Here is a 14714-nt window from a genome sequence, read left to right as displayed (position 1 = left end):
TAAACATTTACACTACATTAAAAATGAACACAATGAACAAAGCGTGGCTTTTGCCTATACCCCCAGTGCATGAATATTTGTAAATAAAAGGGATTGTGGCTGATACTAAACAGATATTGTTTTTTCATTAATTCTTATGTTGTCAGGTCTATTTTACAATGGGGTTTGCACTTTGCTAAACTTTCCATGAAATCCCCATCTGAAAAAGACAAAGCTGAGACATGTTTTGATATATACAGTTCAGTTGTCAAAATATATAGACATAAGAAAATGTCACACTTTATCATTTTTTCTCTTCAAAATCTACATCATATGAAGTGAAGAGGATTTTTTTAAAGTCTGACATACATAATAGTTTTAGAAAAGAATAGTTCCTTAGAATATAGGAGAAGAAGCTTTCCTAAAAGAAAAACACTGAAGTCTGTGGATACTTATACTTTTCCTATGGATGAGGGCAGGAATTTGTAGATTCTGACATGTACAAGATCTTGTGCTCTCCATCAAAAATCATTAATTGCATTAAAAATCAGCCAAGATTACTTTTTAATCAAAAAATTCAAGTAATGTATATATGCTATAACAGTCAGTATCAATTATGTAACTAAATGAGAAAGTTATGGTAAAGGTGTATATATTTTAGATATAACATAAAAAGTAATTTTAAAACCTGTGCACTATTTTTTGGCTTTGAAACTAGTAAAGGGAGGACCAAGTCAAAAGCGATACCATTTTGCTTTCTTATATTTTGCCGAAGAATGACTGTACCAAGATCTTCATCTTCTTGAATGGGTGTTCCATCCTCTAAACAAGTTGTGCATTTTGGACATTTTTCTTTTGTCCTGAATGTAGAGGTGCAATGCCTATGTATCAGTTCGCCACAGCAAGGCACTATCGCCATAAGATCACATTCGGTTTCTGATAAACGACGGTAAACTCCTAACCTCTTGCAAATATAACAAAAATTTGATTGGAATTGAATAAAATGATACTCGATTTGATACTGCTGCTTTCTTACCAGATCTCGCAAATATTTCTTCTGATGATGGGAACTCACTAACAATCAGTCATTATCAGATGAATCACAGACAAACAGTCTGTATCACATGAACCACAGACAATTAGTTTGCATCAGATGAACCACAGACAATCAGTCTGTATCAGATGACACACAGACAATTATAGTAGGTATAAGATGACTCACAGACAATCAGTCTGTATCAGATGAACCACAGAAACAGTCTGTATCACGTGAACCACAGACAATTAGTTTGCATCAGATGAACCACAGACAATCAGTCTGTATCAGATGACACACAGACAATTATAGTAGGTATAAGATGACTCACAGACAATCAGTCTGTATCAGATGAACCACAGAAACAGTCTGTATCACATGAACAACAGAAACAGTCTGTATCACATGAACAACAGAAAAACAGTCTGTATCAGATGACTCACAGAAACAGTCTGTATCACATGAACCACAGACAATTAGTTGGTATAAGATGACTCACAGACAATCAGTCTGTATCACATGAACCACAGACAATCAGTCTGTATCAGATGACTCACAGAAACAGTCTGTATCAGATGACTCACAGAAACAGTCTGTATCACATGAACAACAGAAAAACAGTCTGTATCAGATGACTCACAGACAATCAGTCTGTATCAGATGAACCACAGACAATCAGTTGGACTTCATCCAAGGAAACTTTTGACCAAATATCTTTTGATACAAATTTAGAAATTAATCTGGCAAATGATACTCTAGGCCAAAGTTGTTATAAGGACAAGAGAGTTCTAGAGGGAAACGTTGACAGACTAATGACGGATATTGTGCCATGCATTATACAAAGGCTCACATAACACTTTGGGTCAGGTAAGCTAAAATAAGCCAATGTAATAGGAACTAATTTAACTCATTGTATATAACACCTTGCCTACAGGCTTGTTGAACTCATTTCATAAATTTCATGTCAAATAGACACTCATAAGATCCTCTATAAATGTCACAATCGAACACATTTCTCATGTCTTGGTAGAGCTAAGATGAGGAACTTTTATCACACAATAACACCAATAAAGCTGGTCTCCAATAAGGATGGCTTTAGGTACAGTAATGCCATGTAAGTTCTTATGTTGCACATGTTTTTTCTACAATAGTGAAATGTTATCTCTCGCTGGGATCCAGAACAACCATTCTCTTTCTTTTCTTCAAATCCATCAGAAATGGGTGATGAACATTTTTCACTTTGTCTTGAGAATCATCCACAGGACAAGAATTTCCCACTTCACCGGCCTTTAGGTCAAATTTGTAAACAGCTAACTTTGCTTCAGCTTGTGAAAAAAACTCTGCTTTCATTGTTTTCATCTCTTCCATGACACCATCACATAGGTACTTATAGTTGACAACCAGCCATGATACAACAATTGCTACTAAGTTGATATTGCTAACAGCAGATGGAATCATGCCATGTAATGGAATCAATGTGCTTTCAAGAAGCACATCATGCATTGAATCATAAAAGTATACAATCATATCTTTACCTGTAACTCCAATACATGGAAAAAGGAAATTTTCACTTTCAGGATGTCTATGCTTTTGGAGGAATGAAAAAACAATGTTTTGGGCAATAACCTGAGGATTTCTTGACAAGGAGTTACTTTTAAGTTTCACTTCCACTGGAGATTTCCCACCAGGACTGCAGTCCTTTTCTTCAACATCTTGGGATCCTATGACAACTTCATTGTTGATTATTACATTTACATTTCCATGCCAAACCATCCAGTTTCCTGCAAAACAAAATATAAATCTTACAAGAATCAAATTTGCAAATAGTATATTTACACTTCCAAAGCAATGTTCCTATGTGACCCATCAAGAGGCCCAATAACCTTTATTGTTCATTTGCTCTATTAGAATTAAGAGAAAACATTTTTTTTGGAGTTAGGAGAGACCTTGAATGCAGAAAAGGTCATTTATATAGCAGACTTGTGCTCCATACCAGTATATTGGTGGTCAAATATCATCACACTATATATCTCTTGGTTATTCATCATAAGCTGCTTACAATTGTATATTTGAGCTCTGTGACCATGAATATGGATGAAGGTCATTAATTTGAAAAACATGGTAACACTTTATTACAGCATGCTACAAGTGAAATATTGTCATCCTGGCTCCTGTTTCATGAATCCGATTCCTCAACTTAAAGAAATAGCAAACCATTACACATATATAATTTCAGGAAATTTAAATTTAAAGTTCTCTTTAGCTTATGTAATGCTTTTCAATGGGAGTTAAGATTTCCTTAAATTAAGGAATATTCATTAAACTGTTGGGACCTGGGCTTTTTGGTTACTCAGAAAAAGTTTCCCTGCTATACACCTGGCAGTCAATGTTTCAAAGAATTTGGCCCTTTGTAAGGCTGCTGGATATAACGTGTTTATGAAATAATATATCCAGTTTTGTTTTAAGCAAGTTACTTTGATCTGACCTTTGGAACTTCTAAACACCTCTCTCACATCTTCACATAACAGTTTGACATCATATTAAGTTTTAGAAAATCTGGCCTACTGGTTTCTTTGACATTGTCTGGAAACAAAAATGCTGATGGACAGACATACACTGTAACTGCTATATATATTGGGCAGTTGCATTTTATGGAGCCCTAATGATACTCACTCTGGAGTCCTTGTTTAATTCCAAGCAAATTTGCTTTATCTTAACAGAATGTTTATCACTGTAAAGATTAATAGAATCTTACATGGGTCTATGCCGTGGACAGAGATATTTCAACCCGAGTGTAAGGGTTTGGATGTCCAGCACGAGGCTTGCCGAGTGCTGGTCAGCCAAACTCTTACACGAGGGTTGAGATATCTCTGTCCACGGCATGGACCCATGTTTAATTATTTTTCTCCCATACTTACAAATAAATCAACTATACTTAAAATAAACGTTGATTTTATTCTTACGCCAAAACCATTCAGAAGAGGATTTCCAATTCCCAAAAAGCAATGACGTCACATCCACGACGATTATTATGACGTCATAGCGCGTGTGAGCTGTCTTTCCCTACCCTGTGTGAGACAGAGTTACCTTTTCCCTTGCAACTGCAGGATAACCCAATGAAGTGTCAGAGAAATTTGACTTTGACCTTTTCCCATTGACATTAGTGTGCAGATGTTTGATCAGCTCACCTCTCCTTAAAGTTTGATCAACTGTGCTTCATCATGTCTTAACAAAACATTTATCAGTGCAATGACATTTAGAAATGGCTTGAAAGTTGTAAGTTGGAGATCTTCAGACAAATTTAATAATATGAAATAGACAAGGGGCATTACTATTCTAAATAATGTTGAATCAAAGTGTGATTCAGGAAAACACAACTTCATGTCATGGTGATAAAGCCTACCAAGCTTAAGTTTGAAAGAAATTGGTTGAAAACTGTAGGAGATATTCATACAAACAGAATTTCATGAAGCAGACAAGGACTATAACTCAAAGGATGGACAATGCCATATGATAATATGTCCATTCAATTTACAAGCTTACAAAAACAGGTCCCTTTGACCTTTATTTTTAAGTTGTTTATATAACCCCGCAAAGAAATGGCGGCAAATAGATGGCATTTTCAATCCTGAAAGACCACTTGAAACCATGACAAGACTACTTCCAGTAGGTTTGCATTTAATATTTGCCTGTTACATACATGTAGTTCTAAAAATAGATGCAGAGAAAACAAAAAACAGACATGTCAAGAGGCGTCAAAATGCTGAAGGGTGGATACTTTCTTAAACAGACATGTATTGAGTGGCTGTCCAGAGCTCACTCAAGTGGAACTAACAATCCCAACCTGAGGTAAATACTGGTCTAAAGTTTTTACTGGTGAACACATGTAACTGCCTCCTCTGCCTAATTAAATTAATAAATGAATGAAACAATTAACCAAAGTAGTTAATACCCAAGATACAGAGCTCTCTATTGAGCAAGTGTCAAGTGTTCTTTGAATTCTTTTGAGTGTAAATTCACCGGTACATGACGACGGCCGGGGCAGCGTAAGCATACTCATACACTCTTTGACTGTGTACAAGTTTTCGAAACTGATTCACTCTGACTAAAAACCTTGCACAGTAAATGGAAATGATGCTGTTATAAAATTATATTGTTGCTAAGGTATCCATGAAATGAATATAGGAAACGGGTGCACAGCGAAATTAAGCCCCCGCTAATATGTTCCCGTTAACGAAAATGCAAAATATTGACCCTGCGAATTTAAAGTGCTATACAGTAACTGGAAATTAAATGAATTTTCCAGTTGAAAGAGAAATTGGATATAAATTCCATGAAATGAACTTCTACTCAGGGTTCAATTGAGATGATGTCAGAATCATGTGATTCAGTCTTTCGAGCGAATAATGAAAAAATCAGTATACTCCTATGGGCAGGTTCTGAACTTTAGTGAAGGGCAGTGGGCATCACGTACTAAGTTTGTAATGTCTGCCACCGTTGTCAGCTCAACTGTGATAGAATGATCCTCATAATCACATCGCAACACAGTCGCTGAAGCTATCTGACTATGTGTCAAAGGTATTGAAGTCCCAAATTGGGCCGTCATCAGGTCATATATAATTAAGAATCTGAAGAATCAATTGGTTTTGTACAAATAACTGACTTTGTAGTTCATGTATAATCACATTCCCAATAGAAATGGTGATAAAAATGCGTGAACACTGGGATAGATAACACTCCCTCGCATTTGCATAACTAATGCATGAAGATGAAGGAGAAAAAGGAGGCCACAATAATCCAATATGGCTTCGTTCGACGTTCTCGATAGTGGCATCTGCCAGAAAACTGCATTGTCCACTTGAGGTTGTCTTTCTGCCATAAATGCCTGTAAACTAATGATATCCACCCCAAAGTTGGCTTGATTGTTAAAAGTTCGGACATGTGCCAAAAATTTGGGCTAGCTCGGCATTGATGGAATAAGGCATTGTTCTCAGGTCAAGGTCGATCTCATGCTGACTGGGAATGTCACTAATGTCGTATGAAGCTCTTACACAGGGAAACCCCCGGAAGTCTGAGAATAGAAACCAAAAGTAAGACACATCTGAACACTTATGCAATGAACAAACAAGAGACCCAGAAGATCTGTATCACTCACCTGGATATAGGTTCATAATCTCAAACAAGATTTGTTTGTAAATATACTATGACCCTAATGAATAGCTATTTCAAAGATGCATTTTCAAGTCCCATAACTCCAGTGAATAATGACAGATTATCAAACTCATGCAAGATGTTATTGATATATAGCAGCAAGCTAAATTTGGTTGCAATCTGTTGAAAAATACAGTCGAGCCCTATTAATCCAGTTGCTGTTAATCCATTCCCCCTGCTATCCAACAAAAGAACATATTTTCCTTACGTTAATTTGTCCCATTAATCTGGTTCCCTCATCATCCCTCTCCAGCCGGTAAATTTACAAACAGATTGTCATTTTGCTATATAAAACGCCTCTCTTATTCGGCTGGCTGAACAAGTGGATGGGGCTAACCGGCCAGTCAACTAGACATATCATGCCGCCAGCAAAAATCGTTGACACTACACAAATGTACACTCAATACACACAATGAGGTGAATGGTTAGAAACATAATCAGGGTAATTAAATTGTTTGTTCACTAATGAAACACATCAAGTTGCGGCAATGAAAGTTAAAAGTCCATCTTTAAAACTCTAGGTTAATCAATTCAATTTCACTTAGCTTATATATCTTGAGATGAAATTGTTTTACGATTGCGACCGTATAAATAATACAGCGACCTGCTACTTATGTGTTTTACCGATGTCTACGTATCATGTTATATTCAATTAGATTCATATAATTTGTTTATTTATATACCAATCGATTCTAAAATATTTCAAAGTTTTGATTTTTTAAATGCTGAATGACATACGAAACACTGGCCATTCTGTAATGTAGGTCCTGAAACAGAACATGATCGTGTGGGATTGTGGCTGCGACTGGGTAAATGAAATAATGCTGAAAAGATGTAGAAATTAATGGCATATCTATCCATATTTTTTTATAACGATTGATTAAGATTGTAAAGCATGAAGATATCGGTACAACTAATTACCCAACACTACTACCGACAAGACCAGCAATTTTGCAAGGTTGACATTTAGTAAGCAGATAGTCTAATTCTTATGTAATATACTTCAAATTATATTAGCATTCTCTACTAAAATCTTTGATGTGTTGAATAATCAAAAACCTGTGTAAGCATGGTGCGAACTACAACTATGCAGAATATTATCATTTCTATTTTTCAAAATATGTGTCCACTGTAAAAATCAAAGGTTTCCCTGTTTACTGTGTGATGTGGGCCTATTTGACGGGATTTTCAAAATCATGAAATTTTTTCTGCAATATATTTATGGTAATAATTATGTGTATTTATTGATTACATAAAAATAGGCAAACGTATTGTTAAATACAGTTATATCTATATTAATACTACATATATACTGTAAACATATAGATCTATATACGTAATATTTCTGCTGCCAGGGGCCATAACTCTTATGGCCAATGTTTTGGCCTGCTTCAGTTATCCAGCTGCTTCATTATCTGGACATTTTTGCTTGAGAACTGAGGTGGCCGAATTAACGACGCTCAAAGTTATTTGATGGAAACAATGAAATCATCAATTTTCATTAATATCGACGGATTTTCACTAATATCAAACCTCTATGGGATATTATTTATAAACAAACCATAAACAGTACATATACGCCCGCCTGAAATTTGGTCCAATAATTTGGTCAACAAGGAAAATTTACAAAAAAACCAAAGAAGGGGGCATAACTCTGTAACTATGCATGCAAGACGGATGATTTTTATAAGTGACATTCTGCCATCTTGAGATATACAAGTTTACAAAGTATGGTGACCATAAACCAAGGAGTCATAAAGTTATGGGCCGGACAAGGAAAATTTATGAAAAATCAAAGAAGGGCGCATAATTCTGTAACTATGCATGTGAGGCGGGTGATTTTTATACGTGCGACTCCGCCATCTTGAGATATACAAGTGTACAAAGTATGGTGACCATAAACCAAGGAGGTATTAAGTTATGGCCCGGACAAGGAAAGTTTACGACAGACGGACGTACAACGCCATACCATAATACGTCCCATCATTTGACGGGCATATAAAGACTTGTACAAAAGTTACTCATGATCATCAGTCACATATTACTACTGAATGTTGATTGTCTTGAGTGAAATTTTCTTAATTTTGTATCCTATACAAATGTGTAAGGGAAGTTATGTCAAAGGTCAATATAACGGTTACCAAAGGTCACAGGTCAAACTGGTCATGAAAACTTGTTAATGTGGCATACTTTTCATTTGCACATATCAGAATTAAGTCAAGATATGTCAAAGGTCAACATGAAGGTCACCAAAGGTCACAGGTCAAACTGGTCATGGATACCTGTCAATGTAACATACTTTTCATTTGCACATATCAGAACAACGTCTAGTTATATCAAAGGTCAATATATAGGTAACTAAAGGTCACAGGTCAAAATCGGTCATCAATGCCTATCAGTGTGGTATACTTTTCATTTGCACATATCAGAAAAATGGTAAGTTATGTCATTGGTCAATATATAGGTCACCAAAGGTCACAGGTTAAATCGATCATCAATGCTTGTCAATGTAACAAAATTTTCATTTGCACATATCACAAGTAATGAAAGTTGTGTCAAAGGTCAATATATAGGTCACAAAAGGTCACAGGCCAAATCGGTCATCAATGCTTGTCAATGTAACATACTTTTCATTTGCACATACCACAAGTAAGGAAAGTTATGTCAAAGGTCAATATATAGGTCACCAAAGGTCACAGGTCAAACTGGTCATGGATAGTAAGGGAAGTTATGTCAAAGGTCAATATAAAGGTCACCAAAGGTCACAGGTCAAACTGGTCATCGATACCTATCAATGTGGCATACTTTTTATTTGCACATATCATAATTAAATCAAGATATGTCAAAGGTCAACATAAAGGTCACCAAAGGTTACAGGTCAAATCGGTCATCGATAACTATCAATGTGGCATACTTTTTATTTGCACATAATAGAACTAAGGAAAGTTATGTCAAAAGTCAATATACAGGTCACCAAAGGTCACGGGTCAAATTGGTCATTAATGCTTGTCAATGTGACATACTTTTCATTTGCACATATCACAAGTAAGGCAAGTTATGTCATAGGTCAATATATAGGTCACAAAAGGTCACCGATTAAATCGGTCATCAATGCTTGTCAATGTAACATACTTTTCATTTGCACATATCACAAGTAATGAAAGTTGTGTCAAAGGTCAATATACAGGTCATCAAAGGTCACAGGTAAAATTGGTCATCAATGCTTGTCAATGTGGCATACTTTTCATTTGCACATATCTCAACTTCACAAGTAATGAAAGTTGTGTCAGAGGTCAATATATAGATCACCAATACTTTGACAAATAACGTTAACACAACCAATCAATATACGGTAATGGCAACAATGCTAAATGAATTGCTTTAAGCTTTCCAAAATTTGTTCACATTTCCCATATTCAACCAAAATGTAAACGTAATATTTGCCAGATATAATCTCATTTATCAATACCATATTTCATTCCTGTAATTAAAATTCAATAACACACTTGTCAACAACCCATTTTTATTAGATATAAGATGTTGGTAGGGGAAAACGACAAATTTAATTGGTGCTGGAGACACTACTTCAGTCCCAGGCCTTTGTTGACCTCTATCTCATTAATGATATTGTTTTCCCTGGTGTGACTCGCAGACCAGGTGCTCTAGCATCAAACTAAAGCTTACATGTTTGGGTACTAAGAGATTACTTAGTAACAAATAGCTGGACTATGGAAAGCATGGTTATGTTATGTCCAAAATGATTAGAAAAACTGAAGTCACTATATCTTTCTAGAAAAGACACCTATTTTCTACAGACGGAAAACAGCATGTATGGTGCTGTTAAAGGCAATTGTTTAGGCAATTTAGATAAAATAGTTATGGTAATCTAGTTTATATAAAATTCCATCCAACTATTGAAAATGGACAGGTTAAAAGATTACTTTTACTCTAAACTTCAATCTGGAATACAGTCTAACCCTGCCCTTTGGCCCTAGTATGGGGAATAAGGTGTGTACATGTACCTTAATATACAATTAAATTACATATATCAGTTCTATCCCTATAGCTATAAATACTATTTTTATTGCAATAAATGATGTATAACCTGAGATTTCTTGTTCAGAATAAATAACAGAGATATCAAGTCTCTCACTGTTACAACCGCGTAATTAAAAAGTCTGTTGTTGTCCAAAAACTGATTACAAACCACCATTTGAGGATCTGTTTTCAGTTCTTGAAGATTTGGGTTTTTTTTGTTTTTTTTTGTTTGCTGCAGGTGTTGTAATGTTCATGAACTAGTCTTCATTGAATGTACTCAATGATGACACAAGATATCTTTATTAAGCACCTATTGGCAAATATCATTTGAAAAAGATCCCAAAGTATTATCAGATAGCAGTCAGTCATAGGTGGATAATGGACATGGTCTTGAATCAATATGATAGAATATGGAAGACGATAACAAACTACTGTATTACTGTCGACATCCAAGATGGGTGCCTGTGGGCCACCTGGATTTCAAATCAGACCAAAAAAGGTACCATGCTCAACTAGAGACCAAGGGAAACAAATACCTATGAAATATCAGAAGGATCCATCCAGTACTTCCTCTGAAATAGCGGTAACAAGGTTTTACTCTCAAAATCCAAGATGGCTGCCTGTCAGTCATCTTGATTTTGGATCAGCCCAAAAAAGGTAAAATGCACAATTAGGGACCAAGGGGAACTTGCATATAAAATTTGAAAAAGATCCATCAAGTACTTTCCCAGAAATAGCGGTAACAAGAATTATTTACGGATGGACGGATGACAGACGGACAGCAGGACCACGGACGGACGGACCACGGACGCAAGGTGATTTGAAAAATAAAAATGTGACTGTAGATCTATATATATAATTTAGCACAGTTACAATCAGGACAGGAAATTCAGATCTTTAACCTTCAGATAACAACACATAGTGTATATAATGCATTTTGTTATAGTTATACCTATGTATCAATACTATCTCAACAGTCCCTGGTTTAAACCACGTGTTAGACACCATTAGGTACATGTAGGCAAGCCTAGCAGACGACAAATGTGTGTAGGGCTACGTGGAACTATTTTTAGCACATCTATTTCAACATCGGTGTAGCCTTTTATATATATATATATACAAAGAGGTTTAAGAAGAGGGTTGTCCAAAATAAATTAATTAAAAATCAACCTCATATCATACAGCACTGTAAATCAATAGGTGTCTGTCTAAACCCCTTGCGACAACATATTCCAAAGATGAAGTCAAATTAATCCGTAATTTTCCCGTTATCCGTTACACAAGCACTTTTTTCTGGCACAATACTATAAGCTGGTGGGCGTAAAAACACTGTGATGGATGTAAGCCAACAATGATGTGTCAGCTGGAAACATTCAACTGTTTGTTTTGCATGATAACATACCTATACTTGTATCTCCAAAATCTCCTGACAGTACACAATCATTCTTTTCACAAGGGCATAAAGGACTTGTTTTCTTACTGCCTCTTCCACCTTGTCCTCTACCTTTGCCTTTGCACTGCTTGTCAATGGTAAAACATGAAGATGTAGACAACTTGCCAAACAGATGATTTGCAATAACTGCTGTCAGTTCTGTCTCTGTATACATTTCCATGTTTTTCATAATTTCAGCATCTGAAATATAGTGGAGTTGATATGAATAAGAGGTTAAGACAGCCTGAATTGTTATTAATAAGTTCAGAATCTCAAAAATTTCAAAGATATATGGCTCAAAAATTAAATTTCTGCAAAGGATAGAGACCAAACCCAACAGTCAATTTTTAACATACATGTAGGTATATGCTTGTATGTGTTCACATTATTTGATAGCCAGTTAAGGCATATATGGTTCTTGATTGGGGATTCATAAGTCCTTTGGGATTTACTTAAATCCCTCTTGGACCCTGCCCCTCCAGATGTAGACCTATGCCAGTCATCATGGAGAATTTATTTCCCTTCACAACAGAGTATGCTTAAAACCCAGTTCTAGTAAATTATCCTGTCGTTTTAAGAACAAGTAGGTATTTAAAGAATTTACGAAATTTAGCCCTTTTGGCCTGCCTCTATAGCCCCAGAGGGCACAAATCCACTGCTTAAATACAAGTAGGAGCCAATTAGGCACCTTTGTTGCAGTGTGCATTGTCCAAAATGAATATTGAATCGTATAGACCGTTCATGTTTGAAAAAAAATTGCTATATCAGTATATCGTAATTTATTGAAAATCATCGCTCACCACATGTACATATGTTCTTGCAGCGGTTTTGCACAAAAATGTTTTCATTTTTGTGTATGATTAAAAAAAAAATTGTTGCAATGGGTTGGAAAATCCACAGCCTTTAATTATAAGTTCTGTTAAACATCTTCAGTAATAGGTAATTGTAGTGGAACTGGACTGGGCTGATCATCCGCAAGTGAGTTAGCTCAGAAGGTATAGAGCATGTGTCTGGAGTGGCTGGGTTCAATCCGCAGACTGGCCGGCATTTTTTCACTCCTGTAACATAAACATTACCCCCCAACGCCCCCTCCCCCCAATGAACTTGGGAGGTTATACGGGCAGTAGTATGTCTGTCCGACCATCCTCCATTCGTCTGTAGACACTACAGAGTACCAGCTGAACTCTTGTATGCTTGTATGGATTTCAATAATACAGTTAATGTATTTGCTGACAATAATCCTTTTTTATTCACTGGCTCATGTCAACAAATTCATTTGTAATAGACTTAAGAGTGTATGGAGATGGGATCAGTTCATTATATATCAGCAGTATTGTATAATGCACTTGTATACATTTCTAAATATGTTGAATATAAACACAACAGGTATATTTCTGATAATTTATAAGTAACACACAGCATATACATTTCAAGTACTTTCAAGTTGTTCAATCTATAGTTTATGTTCTTACAATTTCTGTGATATTTTTATATGTTTGTCATAATAATAGCTCTTCTAGGCTAATGTTTCATGTTACACTTTATACGACAAACAATAAACTTTCTTGTCTCTTGTATCCCATTCCGTGAACAGGTGAATAGGAGTGGGCGGAAAGGGGGGAGAGGCAGTTTTCCAAGTAAATTACATCATGTATTTTAAAAAAATAACTCATACATTTTTAATGAACGTGAATTATCAAATCACATTCCGTTAGTGCATGATATATGTACATGTATTACCTGTGTCCAGGTAATCGAACAAGTAATGCAAAAGTTTGCTCAGAACAAATTTCTCCTGCTTGTTGTCTGGCACTGTCCGATGAAGCATGAACTCGATCAGCATCGATATGCCTTTCCGGAAAACGGATCCAAACGAATACTGAGTGGAATATTTTTCTGTACAACAATATGCTTTAGAAAATGGAAATCCTTCATGGCAATCCGCAGCATTTGAGTTTAAAATCTTGAGAGGCGTTAGCGATATATATCCCATCCAGTTTGTTTCGTCCATAAGGCTATCTAACCCAATGTTGAGTGCGTTAACAAGCGATTTTGGAAATTCAACAAATACTCTATCATCATCACTGTCGTAACTCATAACACCAGGTCTAACATAAGAATCATTACGTGATTTTTTGCATACAATTTCAATGTTCGACTTTCCACCAACACGCATATTTCACTTGGAAATACAGATAATGAAAATGGCCTAGGTCTGTATAGATTTGATTCATATCGCCTCAAACATTTAAAGTCGGTATCGCCCCAAACATTTAAACTCGATTTACCTCAAATCGTACAAAATGTTTAAGCGCCCCACAAGATATTTCGCCCCAGAATCATCGAAGATCATTATACGGGACATATAAACATGCAACACATGCATGCGATTCTATCTATTCAGTTTCTAACTTTGATAAAGACACATTTAACAAATTTTCGATGGCGATTCCATCATTTATTCAGTTTCTATCTTTGATAAAAACACATTTCACAAATATTTGATGACGTTTCCATCATTTATTTAGTCTCTCTCTTTGATAAAGACAAATTTAACAAATATGTGATGCCGATTCTATCATTCAATCTGTTCCTTTCTCTTTTTAAATATGCTTTTCCAGATATTTGATAACGAATCTATCATCTATTTTATTTCTAACTTTGGTGCAGAAACATTTGACGGATATCTGATGACTGACGATTCTGTGATCTATTCAGTTTCTAACTTTGATAAATATTTCATGACGATTCCATCATCTATTTAGTTTCTATCTTTGGTGTAGATACATTTCACGGATATCTGATTACTGACGATTCTATCATCTATTTAGTTTCTATCTTTGGTGTAGATACATTTCACGGATATCTGATGACTGACGATTTTATCATCTATTCAGTTTCTACCTTTGGTGTAGATACGTTTCACGGATATCTGATTACTGACAATTCTATCATCTATTCAGTTTCTAACTTTGGTGTAGATACATTTCACGGATATCTGATGACTGACGATTTTAT

The 14714-nt window shown here is 35.6% G+C and overlaps 1 protein-coding gene across 1 annotated transcript; it reads right to left on the bottom strand.

Annotated features, from left to right (window-relative positions):
* On the bottom strand, window positions 1–13864 carry LOC132560173 (uncharacterized). Its single transcript, XM_060224825.1, has 3 exons — window positions 13437–13864; window positions 11667–11897; window positions 1–2796 (listed from the first exon to the last, which is right to left on the bottom strand). Exons 1-3 carry the CDS (start codon window positions 13792–13794, stop codon window positions 2174–2176), a joined length of 1212 nt encoding a protein of 403 aa, XP_060080808.1. The 5' UTR covers window positions 13795–13864; the 3' UTR covers window positions 1–2173.
* Window positions 13865–14714: the final 850 nt, after the last annotated feature.

This window comes from Ylistrum balloti, unplaced genomic scaffold (assembly GCF_031769215.1).
Source record: "Ylistrum balloti isolate Yb309-2 unplaced genomic scaffold, AGI_CSIRO_Ybal_v1 Utg371026, whole genome shotgun sequence".
In the NCBI taxonomy this organism is placed as follows: domain Eukaryota; kingdom Metazoa; phylum Mollusca; class Bivalvia; order Pectinida; family Pectinidae; genus Ylistrum; species Ylistrum balloti.
The sequence above is the reverse complement of the archived record's forward strand: the minus strand, read 5'-3'. Positions and strand labels throughout refer to the sequence as shown.

Coding starts and splice junctions, on each gene's coding strand:
- LOC132560173 (XM_060224825.1), bottom strand. CDS start 13,794: ATGAGTTACGACAGTGATGATGATAGAGTATTTGTTGAATTTCCAAAA. Junction 11,898..13,436: donor GTTCGATTACCTGGACACAG/GTAATACATGTA, acceptor ACTATATTTCAG/ATGCTGAAATTATGAAAAAC. Junction 2,797..11,666: donor TTTTGGAGATACAAGTATAG/GTATGTTATCAT, acceptor TTTGTTTTGCAG/GAAACTGGATGGTTTGGCAT.